The sequence below is a fragment of the Podarcis cretensis genome, assembly GCF_951804945.1.
Source record: "Podarcis cretensis genome assembly, chromosome: 3".
NCBI classification, from domain to species: domain Eukaryota; kingdom Metazoa; phylum Chordata; class Lepidosauria; order Squamata; family Lacertidae; genus Podarcis; species Podarcis cretensis.
This window is the reverse complement of record NC_137172.1, coordinates 32469255-32482594: the sequence shown is the minus strand read 5'-3', so window position 1 is coordinate 32482594 and position 13340 is coordinate 32469255. Positions and strand designations below refer to the sequence as shown.

The 13340-nt window shown below is 40.1% G+C and overlaps 1 protein-coding gene across 9 annotated transcripts in view; it reads right to left on the bottom strand.

Moving 5' to 3' along the window:
• Positions 1-13340, bottom strand: part of DNAH14 (dynein axonemal heavy chain 14) — a 133012-nt gene that overhangs the window by 2446 nt on the left and 117226 nt on the right. For 7 of the 9 annotated variants that reach the window (XM_079969138.1, XM_079969140.1, XM_079969136.1 and 4 more), the window contains 10 exons: positions 12878-13088; positions 11095-11197; positions 10487-10714; positions 8981-9178; positions 6498-6697; positions 5907-6082; positions 4889-5085; positions 3634-3746; positions 1806-1939; positions 228-385 (listed from right to left, as the gene is read on the bottom strand). In XM_079969138.1, the coding sequence (XP_079825264.1) occupies positions 228-385; positions 1806-1939; positions 3634-3746; positions 4889-5085; positions 5907-6082; positions 6498-6697; positions 8981-9178; positions 10487-10714; positions 11095-11197; positions 12878-13088 (1718 nt within the window). Of the gene's footprint in view, positions 1-227; positions 386-1805; positions 1940-3633; positions 3747-4888; positions 5086-5906; positions 6083-6497; positions 6698-8980; positions 9179-10486; positions 10715-11094; positions 11198-12877; positions 13089-13340 lie in introns of those variants that run through there. The other 2 variants (XM_079969144.1, XR_013836858.1) reach the window with 2 other exon arrangements.

Genomic DNA, 13340 nt, shown 5'->3' with positions numbered 1-13340 from the left:
TCACACCCCAACCTGCCCCTGCAACTTTCCCCTATAGGATTTTCTTCCCCATGTTGTTTCAGAAATGTGTTCCAGACACTCTTCAATAGTATCTTTACAATATGATCAGAACATATCACATACATTTTCTCAGTATTTTTTTTTAATGTATAAGGCCATAACAATGACTTAGATCAATCATCCAGCTCAAAGCTTATTAACCATTATGCTACATGTGCTCTTATTACCTTAAATGCTTTGTTTATTATAGCTTCTTTTGCACTGAAAAATCTAAGACTCTGATCTTCATCCTGAACAAATGGAAGAACTTTGTGGATAAAATTAAGAGAATCCACTGGCAATTCTTTCTGCCGAGCATAATTCTGAAGAACTGCAGTAAGAAATCCTGCCAGAATAAAATACATGGATGAGTGTGAGCACATGTTGGAACAAGAGGTGTGAGACTAGGCTTTAGTCAGCTTTAGTTGACTAAAAAGGAAAAAAATCTTTATCCACTTTCCCCTCACACTATGCATAACCTTATGCACACCTATCATGTCCTCTTACTCTTTTTCTTAATCTAGAAAGCCCGAAATGTAATCTTTCTTCATAGGGAAGTTGCTTAGTTGCCCTTTTCTGAACCCTTTTCAGCATTGCAATATGTTTTGTACAAACGTTTAAACATACTGTTGCACGCCACCCCAATCTGAGTGGCGCGAGACTCCAGGGGTACCAGGCCTACTTACCAGGGTCTGTGCCTGTTGGACAATAAGGCACAGAGTAGACTATGGGGTCTTTATGATATAGGCAAGCCCCGATTTGTGCAGGGCTTGTGTTCTGGGTCACTGCATGCTTGCGTGAAATCATGTGTAACTGAAACACCCCATTCTGCCTTCGCCTCACCCTGCCCGCCCTTTTAGTGAAGTCTTTTATTACATTTCCGGGTCAGTTCTGGGCATAGGAGCCACCTCCTAGGGGCCATGGGGGCCTTAAGCCCCCATAGTTGAGAGGGCAGGGTCCCCATAAAATTGATGGGCATTCCCATTCAATTGGTGTATATGCATTACATCATGTGACTGATTATATGGGGCAGAGCTTACCTGGGCCCCCACAATATTTTATTCAAGTTGGCATCCCTGGTTCTGGGTTTGGCACTGCATATTGGTCATGCCTAAAATGGGGGTTGCCTGTATATGGTTTATTTACACATATATACAACCTGAGTTTAGGATTGGGTGTGGGGACTTCCCGTTTACATTCTAGAAGGGTCCTGTTTCTCTCATGGCTGCTATGTTGGGTTCAAACTGTCAATCCACATTGTGCTGTGACTCCCTTTTCTCCAACTTGCAAACTAATTCCCCGAAACAAAATATTTTTCCTCTTGCTTACATGAGCCCACTGCAATTCTGAAACTGCTCCATCCCAGCTCTCTTGTCTTTTGCAAACTGCCCAGGGTGGGGCTCCACCCCTCTGCACCCAGCAGAGAATCTTTGTCTTGTTGATGGCTTCCTGTCACCAGCCAAAATGATCCACATATGCTACCCAGCACCACAGATCAATAAAATCTGTGCTTCAGCTGGAAAGCATATTAAGGGGGCAAGGGGGCACTTTGCAGTGCACCAAGCCACCCTATGAGGACTTCCTTATTAAAAAAAAAAAAAGTTTTGGAAAAAGGGGAGGGACATGAAATCTGGGGCCTGGCACAAGAGACGAAAGACTCAGCCCCAGCTATGCCAACCCCTAACAGTGACCTGGTAGGCAGCCACAGTTCCCCACTCCTTATCTACACACTGCTGAAAATAGTAACTGTCCATGAAATTATGTACCTTGTGGAAAGAAGAAAGCTGGAAGCCAAAAGCAACTGGGGTGTGCCTGAGAGCTGCCATCAAAGGGGTCAAGTTCCTCACCAGGTTGCATAGTTGTTTTGGTTAGCTTCTGAAGTACCACTAAATACTGATGCCTTTAAGAATGATAAGTTTAGAAGTATATATTAATTATGGTTTTAAATGGTCAATTATACAATACAGTGGTACCTCGCAAGACGAAATTAATTCGTTCTGCGAGTTTTTTCGTCTTGCGATTTTTTCGTCTTGCGAAGCACGGACTTTGGAAAAGCTTCAAAAATCACCAAAGTCTTCAAAAACCTCAAAAAAGGCTACCACACCGCGTGCTATGAGTTGGTCCTCGAAGTCAAGTCGCAACTGCACCCCCTGAATGCACGGTTTTAAGAAAAAGGAAACAAACTTGCAAGACGTTTTCGTCTTGCGAAGCAAGCCCATAGGGAAATTCGTCTTGCGAAGCAACTCAAAAAACGAAAAACTCTTTCGTCTTGCGAGTTTTTTGTCTTACGAGGCATTCGTCTTGCGAGGTACCACTGTACAATAAATAATGACAATCTGCACTAGCCAAAGGCTTAACCACTATAAAAGTACAATCCATACACATGTAAGAGTAAATATAAGAGTGTCATCATGCAGCCCCCATTGGAGGATTTCTAGTACCACATCACAATCCTAGATTTTCATGAAATCAGGGCTAAGAGCAAAAGGGAAGGCAAACTGCACAGCAGCAGTGCCTATGGCATAGGAGCATAGGGAGGAACACGGGGGGGGGGCGTAGTTTAAAATAATGGAAGCGGTCACATTAATTTGGCTGATTAACAGACTATTCTTGTAAATGTGTTTCTGGGCAGGGGCGTTATTGGCTTGGTTTGTTCTTGTTTTTATTATGTACTTTGTGATTTTTATTCTGTGAATCAATCACCCTGGGATCTTCAGATGGGCGGTATACAAATTCAGTAAATAAACAAATAAATACTGTAAACTGCAAGCTGGTTCAGTCTGGTGAGACGAGCCGCAAGGCTTCAGTAGATCCCACCAATTCCTTCCAGCTGAAGGCATTAACCTGTGAAGAATGCCATCCATTATCCAAACAACGGCCTTTCCGAGGAATGAAAAATGGAATGAGAACAACAAGTATACATAACAGTAGAGGTGGTTCTTTCTCCCTTTCCACATGTGCCCATCATCCAGAAGGATGAATTGATTATTAAAGAAAAAGGCAGGTCTGGGGAAGATTCAGAAGTTACAGCACAGCTCTGAATGGAGGCAGTTATTTGTGAAGCAGCAGTAGTGCCCAAGGTTTACAGAGATACAAAAGAAAAAAACTTTAGAGAGAAAGACCCTAAGAGGTGCCTCCTGCACCCCACTACTGATCCAAGAACTACAGACATAGAATGCCAACTGACTTTTACAGGAAAAATAGAAAATATGGAAGGGAAAGGGAAGGGAAGGGAGTGGCTGAGAACTTGAACAGGAGCAGTCCAAATGCCAACACTTTGCTGCAGATAATAATAATAATAATAATAATAATAATAATAATAATTTATTATTTATACCCCGCCCATCCGGCTGGGCCTCCCCAGCCACTCTGGGCGGCTTCCATAGATCCCACATACGTATCAGGTTCAAAATAGGAATTTGCCTGCACTGGATATGTCATGTTCATAATTTGTTTCTGGATTTCTATAGTAGGTATCAGAAAATTTGCAATTCCAATGTATGTTAACCGTGGCATTTTAACTCTACTCTTGCCAAAGCCATTTCTTTATATACTTCACCAGAATCTTTACTGTTCTAATATTTTGCATTTTACCTTGATTCCATAAAGGTGATAACTTGTTTAGCCCACATGGAAAAGAAAGTCACTCGTAAAACAAGGTCATCAATCCAGGATCCCAGAGGTTTAAGTGATTTATAGGAATGTTGCTGTTACGTAATAGCAGAAAAAGCACAATATGATGTTTTTAAAATTTACAAAAATAAAATTGATCATTCATTCTTCCCACTCAGGTAAAAGAGTTGTGTAATCTCTGAGCAGATGCATGCAAAAAAAACACACACACTATACAGGACATGGAAACCCTACTCAACCCCTGGCAGCTGGAAATAGTATGGAAAGAAATAACTTTATGTGATTTAAAAGGCATTGTCCACTCAAGCAGGTTTTTTTACTATGGAGGCTAGAAACCCACTTTTAAAGAGAAAAATAAAAATAGACTGCTGAGATTCTGAAGATGTTAAGAATTACTGCCAGGATTCCATTCTGGTTTTGTGAACTGCTAGGGAATCGTGGTATCAGGACTAAGGGGGATCAGCTGTCTTGGACCTGATCCTCACCAACAGAGAGGAACTGATTAACAAAGTAGAAATACTGGGAACCTTGTGATGAAGTAATCATGTCCTCGGGTTTCATGATACAGAGGCAAGGTAAAGCTGAGTGTAGTCAGACATGCATTCTGGACTTTAAGGCGGTTCTATGACTTGAAAACAGAGACTCTGTAAGTTACTAAAAAAATAAGGCTGATTCAAAAAGCTTAAGGATGTGATCTCAGAGCCTCTATCTATAATCTTGGAGAATTCTTGGATAACAGGTGAGATCCCTGCAGACAGGCAAACTGGTTTGTTTCACTTGAATAAACCATGATAATTAATACAACAACAAACCATGATTTGAGGCTAGCTAGTGAGTGTACTTAGTTACAGTGAAACAAATCACAATCTAGGGTTGAGATATAGTATCTCCTTTCTGGTTTTCTTTGGTGGACATGCAGAGACTGCAATGGGGAAGCAAAGAAGGGGAAATCACATTTGGTGAGCAAAAGTCTGTTCTGCAGGTGGACAGCCACAACTGGGGCTAGAAGTAGACACATCAAAGCAGTGTTTCAGTTAAACACATTGTAAATTTTGTATGAGAAATCATGTTGGCAAAAACGAAACTCCACAGCGCCATCTTGTGTTGTAGTGCTATAATGCACATACAACACATATAAAGTGCTTTTGGGGGGCCAATGTCCATAATCTCATCCTAAAAGTTTATTTTTTGATTCACATAGAAACTGTTCACCTACCTGCCACAGTTCAGGAACTTTGTTTTTCAAGACTGAATTATAAAGCTCTTCTAGCGCTGTGGTAAAGATAATCTCGCCTTTGATACCTTGTTGAAGTCCATGTAATGACTGCATTATTATGGATAATAAATGATTATACCTTTTAATCTCCTGATGCAAGACAATTAGCAAAGTTGAACTCATAAAAGAACTAGGACCTACAATAGAAAATAAGACCCACTGGTTATCTCACTGATAAGTAGAGCAAGTTAGCTGCATCAAGCTGAATATTTGGGGCACTACTAAAAGGCAGAAAACTGTCAATAATATACAAATATTATTATATTTTTTCTTAGAGAGGGGACACTATTTGGATCTTCTGCTTCCGGCATATTGGTCGGTACCAACTTACAGTATTTACTTATTTAAAACATTTTTAGGGGACCTTTCCAGACAAGTCCTCTAAAAGCAGCATACAACAAGAAACACAAAGCTAAAGAATCGCAAAATTATTATTAAAGTTTTAAAATTACAAAAACTTAAAGACAAGCAAAAACACTGAAAAATATCAAACAGTCAACATAAAATAAGTGTCATTAACCACAGTAATAAAGCAATAAATTAACAGCATATTCAATAAAGCACATCAATTAAAAGTAGCTAGAAACATAGTTGTTAAAAGGTTTAACCAAGAGAGAAGGTGTTTGCCTACAGACACACACCCCTGAGCAAATTCTGGACTAATTCTTATGCATTTAGTTCCAAGATATTCCAGCTGTGACACAATGCCATAAATCCCTCCTACTTCCATGTAAGAATACTCACTGCCAACACTCAGCATCAAATTGCTAATTAGGAGAAATCACCTAATCTTAGATGTTGGAGTGCTATATATTTTATCATTATTTATTGATTTTATTCCTCATTATGTATTCTCAACAATAATAAACAGACCAGTACTATATATACGTATATTCCTTCTTGCAATATAAAGATAAAGCTAAATTTAATTTTATATTATGTGAATCAAAGTTCTGACCTTTTGCAACCTTTGCAAGTGCAGCCCAAACTGAGCCTGACTTGAAGCTTTCAAATGTAACTTTTTCTTTGGGTTCAGTTTCAGGTGTCTGTCCCATAACTTCTACAGTCAGTGGTAGCCTAATTTGAATGTCAGATGCTATTTCCAATACTATTTCATCTGGAGTCTTTCTGCCACTAGAACAAACAGATAAACACCCAATGTCTTAGAGTTATCAATCATTATCAATCAAGTTAATGCCCCCCTTGTTTCACTGCATGTTGCTCATTGTTCGTTGTCAAATAAATAATCCTAGGCATTCTTTGTGGGGTAGTGCACCTGATTTTGCATATTACAGTACATATGCAAAAATTGGTTAATGCTAATATTCTCATGTTTATGTTGTCAATCCCACATGTAACTCCGAGAAGGTGTTGGGAAAATGAACAACAAAAGGAAATTAGAAGAGGTGAGAAGCTGCAACGAGCGGAGTCAGTAGTGGGATCTTTTCTCTTCTCTGTTCTGTGTGAGGTTAGGGGACTTAAGCATGCTTAACTCTATTAGTTTGTGGTCATATTCCAGAAACAGAAGAAGAAATCTACAAAGAGTGACCTGATGATGAGAGTGTCTGTAGTCATTGCTGGTTGAGTCCTGGCAACTGACTCAATAAATAACTGTGCTTGAGACTTTAGGTATGCTCTTTCTGCACAATGATGCATTCCAAAGAGTTCTGGAGAATCGCTCTCCGGAAGAGATCGTAGATAGGCTCTGCAGTCTTTCAAAGTATCTTTTTCAGATATGGGTTGATATACCTGCAAAACCAATGAAAAATGCTTTTCATCTACTAATGTCTTCAGCCCATATCCTCACAGGAGAACACTAGAAACCAAATAGAGCCATTGTTCAAGGCAGATCAGAATTCACCTTCAAGAATAGATCCATACAAAATAAGTTTGCTCACAAAGCTAGGGAACATTGCATCGGTAGGAATGTCAAGTATATTCTGAATGATATATATTTCCTAGTATAGGCCTATGAACTTTCACAGGCAGGATAGAATAGAATAGAATTTTATTATTACGGTCACAGACCAGATCCAGGTCACTTACAATATCAGGAAAATCATAAAATACAACAGAAATACATTGAATTGCAATTGGGTATAACAGAGACAATTCAGATATAGTGGCAGTTTAAAAATATATTAAATCTTGATCACTAAAATATAACCTAAAATTATCATTTAAAAACTTAATCATTTTGGTAGTACAGCTTGTTCCCTAAGTTTTATGACAGTCACACAGAATTTGGCCACCCTTAGCGTAATCTCTAGATCCTTGTCTTCTACCAGGAGTTTTAGACATTGAAGTTCGAACCCATTTGCAGATTTTTGTATAACAGGAGTGATAAATACGGCAGCGTAACAAGACATGAGAGACAGTTTATACCTCCATCAAGCCGCAGGGGCAGACTCATTCCACGTATGGTTTCCCCTCGAATTTGCCCTGCAATAAGGCAGATGGCAGCATGTTGCACAGGCAGGATGTATGTGCTTTGGGAGATGGCGAGGTAGGAGCTGCCACCCAAAGTGGCAAGACAAACCAGTGTTTCATTGGGGGGGGGGGTCCTGCTGCTGCACCTCCAGCCGCTTCACTGCCAACAACAGTGCCACCACTCCCCACACCATCATGCACCCCCTCTCACAACTGGAACAGGAACCCCCCACTGCCACTTCCTGCCTCTTGCCACCAGGAACTTGGCACTCAGTACTTGCCACTGCCAGGCGCTTACTGCTGCTAGGTGCTCCTTGGCCCTGATGGCTGCAGTGGCACACTCTTCTACTTGCCCTTGGGCCACCATCTTCCTTCTGCTCACCCTCTTCAGGGCAGCCCAGGGATGAGTAGAGGAGCATTCAACCACCATCCATGAGCACACCTCTGGGGTTGAGGAGCAGGAGGCAGCAAGCAAGTGCCAGTCGCCAGGTGGGGGGGCAGGAGGTGGGGGACAACACTGGGGGTTTTGCCTCTAGTGGAAAGACATCCTGGGCTGTCCCTGGTTATCAAATATGTCTGAACTCAGGGAATTCACTCTAAGAGAAGAAACAAGGTTCTGAAGCCATGGTTTGAGTCTGACTGGTCATTTAAACTCTCATATGCTCTAGCCACCCAGTGTTAGAATTCCTGCTCCGTGATTGCAGTCATGGGATTTTTGTCTATCACATGACGGTGTATGTTTTGACTCCACAGAGTGGGAAGTGACAGAAACAGGATGTTTGTGTTACTGTGTTCCGTGAAGTGGGACTATTGTCCTTTGTTTTTTCTCTTTGCTGTCTGATGCTAGAGAGAGAGGGAGCCATGTTGCAGTGCTCTGTGTGTGTTTATTTGTAAATAAAGTAGATAAGCCAAAACACTGAGTTGCTGAGGTCTGTTACGCAAGCTGCGAAGACTCTGTGGATCCCTGATTGTGTCGATGTCTGTTGGCATCAGTTGCTGTGATGTTCGGGCAGAAGAAAGCTTTTGAAGCTCCCGAATGATCGACCAGGAGGAAGGGAACATGTCAGTCGGCCATGTGTCTCTGCCAGGGTCCTACTCGAGAGTAGGACAAGCTCCTGACACAGAGTTCCCTGAGTCCAGATAACAGTTTTTCCATGGCTAGTTCTGCCTTTTTCTCCTCTTAGCAGTGTATATTGGGTTCCAGTCTAGAGAGAGACAGAGGCATTAAGATGCTCGTAGGTGAGCGATGTCTCTGCAGTGCAGAGCTGTCCATGCAAAACAAGTCTTTTGGACTGAAATGTACAAAACAGCCAAAGTAAGAGTATCACATCTGGCACTTAGACCCATTTTGACTACAGTTTTATAACAGAGAACTGTGGTTAGTTTAAAATCACAACAGAAAGTTTTTAATATCCTCCTTTTGCATACAAAAGAGGGACACAGGTGAGAAGGGAGGGTAAAATGTGATCCTAAGTCTTGCTATGGTGCATACAGTAGTAGGAAACCACGATTTCCTGTTAGGGCTGAACCAACCCTTTATATAACAATGTACAGGTTGTTAAAGTGCTGTAAAATAATGAAAAAATAAATGGCTTCCCCTACCCAATCAGTAGTGTAAGCAAAGTCCTCCTGCAATACAGAAGGGTTATAGAAATTATCCAAAATGTTAAGAATGCACCGACGATCCCAATTATCAGTTACACGGCCTCCATATGTTACTTCGCCAGTCATATAACGCAGTGCTTCCCAAGGAATCTCCTTTTGATTCCCAAGAAGAATCTCCAGCACCTGGATTGAAATCTTGGGAAGAAAATTTGAAAAAAGGTATTTTCTATTGTAGCATTATTGCTGTGGTTATATCTTGTCACTACATTTCCTTTTTCACAGAAGCGACTAGCTCTGCCCCCCAGGAGAGCTTTGGACTTGCGTGTCCTGAGGTGTCACTATCTGTACCATATGATGAACTATTTTTTGAAACGGAGATGAATTTAAAGAATAATTAAAGACATAGAAGGAGGGTGTATTGCTTAAAGGAAAAAATATATAAAAGCCACACAAGGCATGCCCAAACTATTATAATTTTCTGAAGTATCAGACTACATGAAGCACTTCTAGGTGTAAATGCTTCATTCACTAGTCCTTTTGCTGGTATTGTAAACAAGACATGTATTTAGTGTCCTTTGTGGCTGGGTCTTGTCATAGGGGTGTGAAAGGGGTGTACACAAGCATTCCCTAAAGTTTTTTTTAAAAAACTGGGGATCGTGGCAATGAGGAGAGTAAAGAGTACAACTTACAGGCAACTGGAGGTGGGGGAAGAAGAGGCAGGAGGCAAGAAGCACACAGATAAGAGATGCATTCAGATTTAAAGGTTTGGAAAAGACCTAGAATGGATTTTCTGCTTCTGCCTGTGTCTGTCTCTCGATTGTGGTGATGGAGTGACTGGCTCCAACAGCAGCGGTAAGTGGGGGGGAGGAGGGGCAAATCATCTCACCACTGCTTTCAGAGACAGATACAGGCAAAAGCTGTAGATCAATATTGGCCTTTTTCTTCTGCCTGCACCTTTCTCTTATAGCTCTGTCTCCACCTGAGCTCCGCTCGCCACCTTCTGTAGAGAGAGATCCATGGGGGTGACGGGGTGCTTTTGTAATGTGCAAGCAAGGAGGAGAAGGAGCATCATCAGATAATTACAGTGAGGTGACTGAGGAGTTTAAGCCCATAACACTAGGTGAGCGACATCTAATTCTCTAGGACAGGAAGATGTTTTCATCAATTTTGGTTAGTGCATCTGGTTCAAGATAAAAATAATCAGAAATGACTGTATCTATACACTTGGTTATCACTACAGCAGAAATTTGGTATTTTGTTTCCATTGTTTAAGCTGGTACTTATTAAGTACACATTTAGTGTTAATTTAAAAAAATAAATTTTCATTTATTTGTGAATATTGGGTATGCCTTGGTAATTCCTTGCTTCTGTATCTGCTAGATTTATGGAGGCGTGGAAGCACTACTAGGCGCAGTTTGGAAATTATGGTTATAACAGGTATTATTTTAAGATGATACTATTTACAATCATGCTTTTATTTCGGTCTGCAAGACTTCCTCTTACCTCTAAATCTGAAGAATTAAATTCATATGGAATGTTCCAGCCCAACTCTCCATATTTCTTTCTTTCATGTACTACAGCACTGAAGAAGCACAGACTGAACAGCAACCTTTTCCATGAAGGCCCACAGGTGGTGGTGTTGAATACAGCTTCCGTTACTATTTCAGTACCGCTTACTCCAAATGTTTGAAGCAGTGTTCCCTTTAGTCCATGGGGAGGTTCTATTACAATCTTTAGAAAATATGCAGGACGGTTTATGAAAAAAACAAGCAGACTTCAGCAAAATAAATATATTACCTTCTAGTGAATCACTGAAAGATTATTGTAAATACATTTCATTACATGGAAGTCCTCTGAAAGCAGCTGGACTTTCCTTTAGCTGGATGTAATTCTGAGAGAGGTATATTCAAGTCCCAGTGAAATCAACAGAGTATAAATCTTCTACCAAGATGTTGGTTAATTTGCTTTTAAAGTACTCTACCTTCCCATAACCACAAGGCAGCTTATGTAACACAGCCATTCAGGTGTGCAGGCCAACTGGTTGTTTGAATTATTCACCTCAAGGCATCTGAACCATCCTCTCTAATTGAAGGGATTACTTTAAATCTTACCTTAAGGCCCTTGCGCAAGATAGGTATAGGGAAAGATGGATCTGGCGTTGAACTTAACCAGAGTCTAAACTGAGGGTCTATATTTGTCTGTGATGGAGTAAATCTGTAGATAGAACAAATTTTGTAACACCACCACTGTCTAAAAACAGACTATGAAGTTGTACTGCACGGCGTTCAATATTATTTAACAAAGAATTCATCTTTACAAGAAGTGGTATAACAACAACTGTACACATACCTACAAAAGCAGCTGTATCTCACAATCCCCTTACATATATATAATTACTGCTACTTATTTTTATTATAATAAATTTATATATTACTTATTTGCCAAAATGGCTTCCGAGTGGTTTACAAATGTAAAACCAATTATAAAAATACATCCCATTAAAAGAGTGTAACAGTTAAAACAGCATTAAAAGGGTTACAACAGGAGGATCAGGTCAAGGGATCAGGAGAATGCTTGTCTAAACAGGTTGTCTTCAAGAGCTGGCACAATATCAATATTGATGGGGCCTCTTGCATTTCAGCAGGGAGACCATTACACAAAACTGTTGCTACTCCACCAGTGAAAAAACATCTCAAATACAGTGTAGCTGAATCTCTCCACCTAGTCAAGCATCTAGTACTCCAACCTTCGACTCCGAGGGCCAGGTCACAAAAACTAACAGCATTGATTCTCTTCATACTATCACATTCTGAGGTAGGAAACTGTTTAGGAAGGCTTAAGTTTCAAGTTAAACTGCTTGCTTAACATGGGGACAGCAACAGTATTTTTGTGTGATTTTCCAAGCAACTGTGACAGTGTAAAATTTAATAGTAATGAGGGATAGAGAACATTGTAATAAGATAAACACTGACAGAATATAGTCTTCCCTATAGGGAACTGCATTCCAAATATGAAATTTCTTAACAACTGTTAACCCCTGGTGCTATTTCTCTCTATCATGTTACTCTAAAGTCAGAATCCATAAAAATGTGTTTATGAAGAAAATGCAGAATTAAAATGCTGGTAAATGTTCATGAAGTGTGCTTTTTTTAAATTGTAAATTGCTTCAGAAATGTGGAGAACTGAATTTAAAAGTGGAAAAATGAGAAACTGAGAAAACAAAAATTGACAGATCCTTCCATCCCTGTGTAAGAGTAACACTTCTCAATCAGACCAGAAGTTTATCTTGTTTTGAATTCTGTTCTCACACAAACCAACCAGATAGGAAGTCAACAAGCAAGACATGAGTGCTATAGCACCTCCCACTCATATTCCCAGGAACTGGTATTCAGAGACCTACTACTTCTGATAAGGGAGGTAATATATAGCTAATTTATAGCATTTTCTTCCATGAATTTGTGCGATCTCTTTTTAAAGCCATCCATCTTAGATCCTTGAGCTAAGTGGAGAAAATTGTTCAATATAGACTACTCCCTATTAATTGAGTGATAGTCAGCATAATTCCCTAGCAGTAATTTAATTCAGTTTCGGGCCAGCTCAAAAGAACTGGTGAATAGCTGCAGAACAGGAATGAGCAACCTATGGCTGTCCAGATGTTGTTAAGACTTGGACTCCTATCAGCTTCAGCCAGCATACCCAATGGTCAGGAAAGCAGGGAGTTCAGAAAGTGGTTGAGAATGAGAAGGCAATTAATAAATCAAAGGTAATAATAATAAATAAAAAACTATATTTGATTCCTACAAGGCAAATGGTGCAGTAATCCCAGCCTACTCTGGTCCTCACTCATCTGAACAAAAGTGCATATACAAATAAATGCTAGGGGAAAACACTTACGATTCAACAATTTTGCAGAGTCTGGGCATAAATGAAGCTGCAAGATGACAGTTCTGGAGGAATACCCACTGTCCCTGCAGTATGTTTGATTTATATATCAAATCTTCAGCTTTGCTCCCTTGACCACGTCCCAGAGATATCATTTTCACATGTTGTGTACTTCCTTTTATTTCCTGGGCAAGGCGTAGAAAGAGAGCTGCAATATCTACACCTGTGTAGCATACATAATAACTGTTTTATTTCCACATCCAGAAACCTATTATACTGGGTCAATGAAAAGGTGTGCATATACGGTAATACTTTATGTAAAATGTATGCTGCTCTACAGAAGAATGAGCAGACCTAACATAGTATTCTATATTGCATCATTAACACGATGCCACAGGAATGAAATGACTAGATGGTTTTAAAGGGGGAAAATAATTTGGCATCTCTTTTTTGTGTTTGCCTGCTATCATTTTCA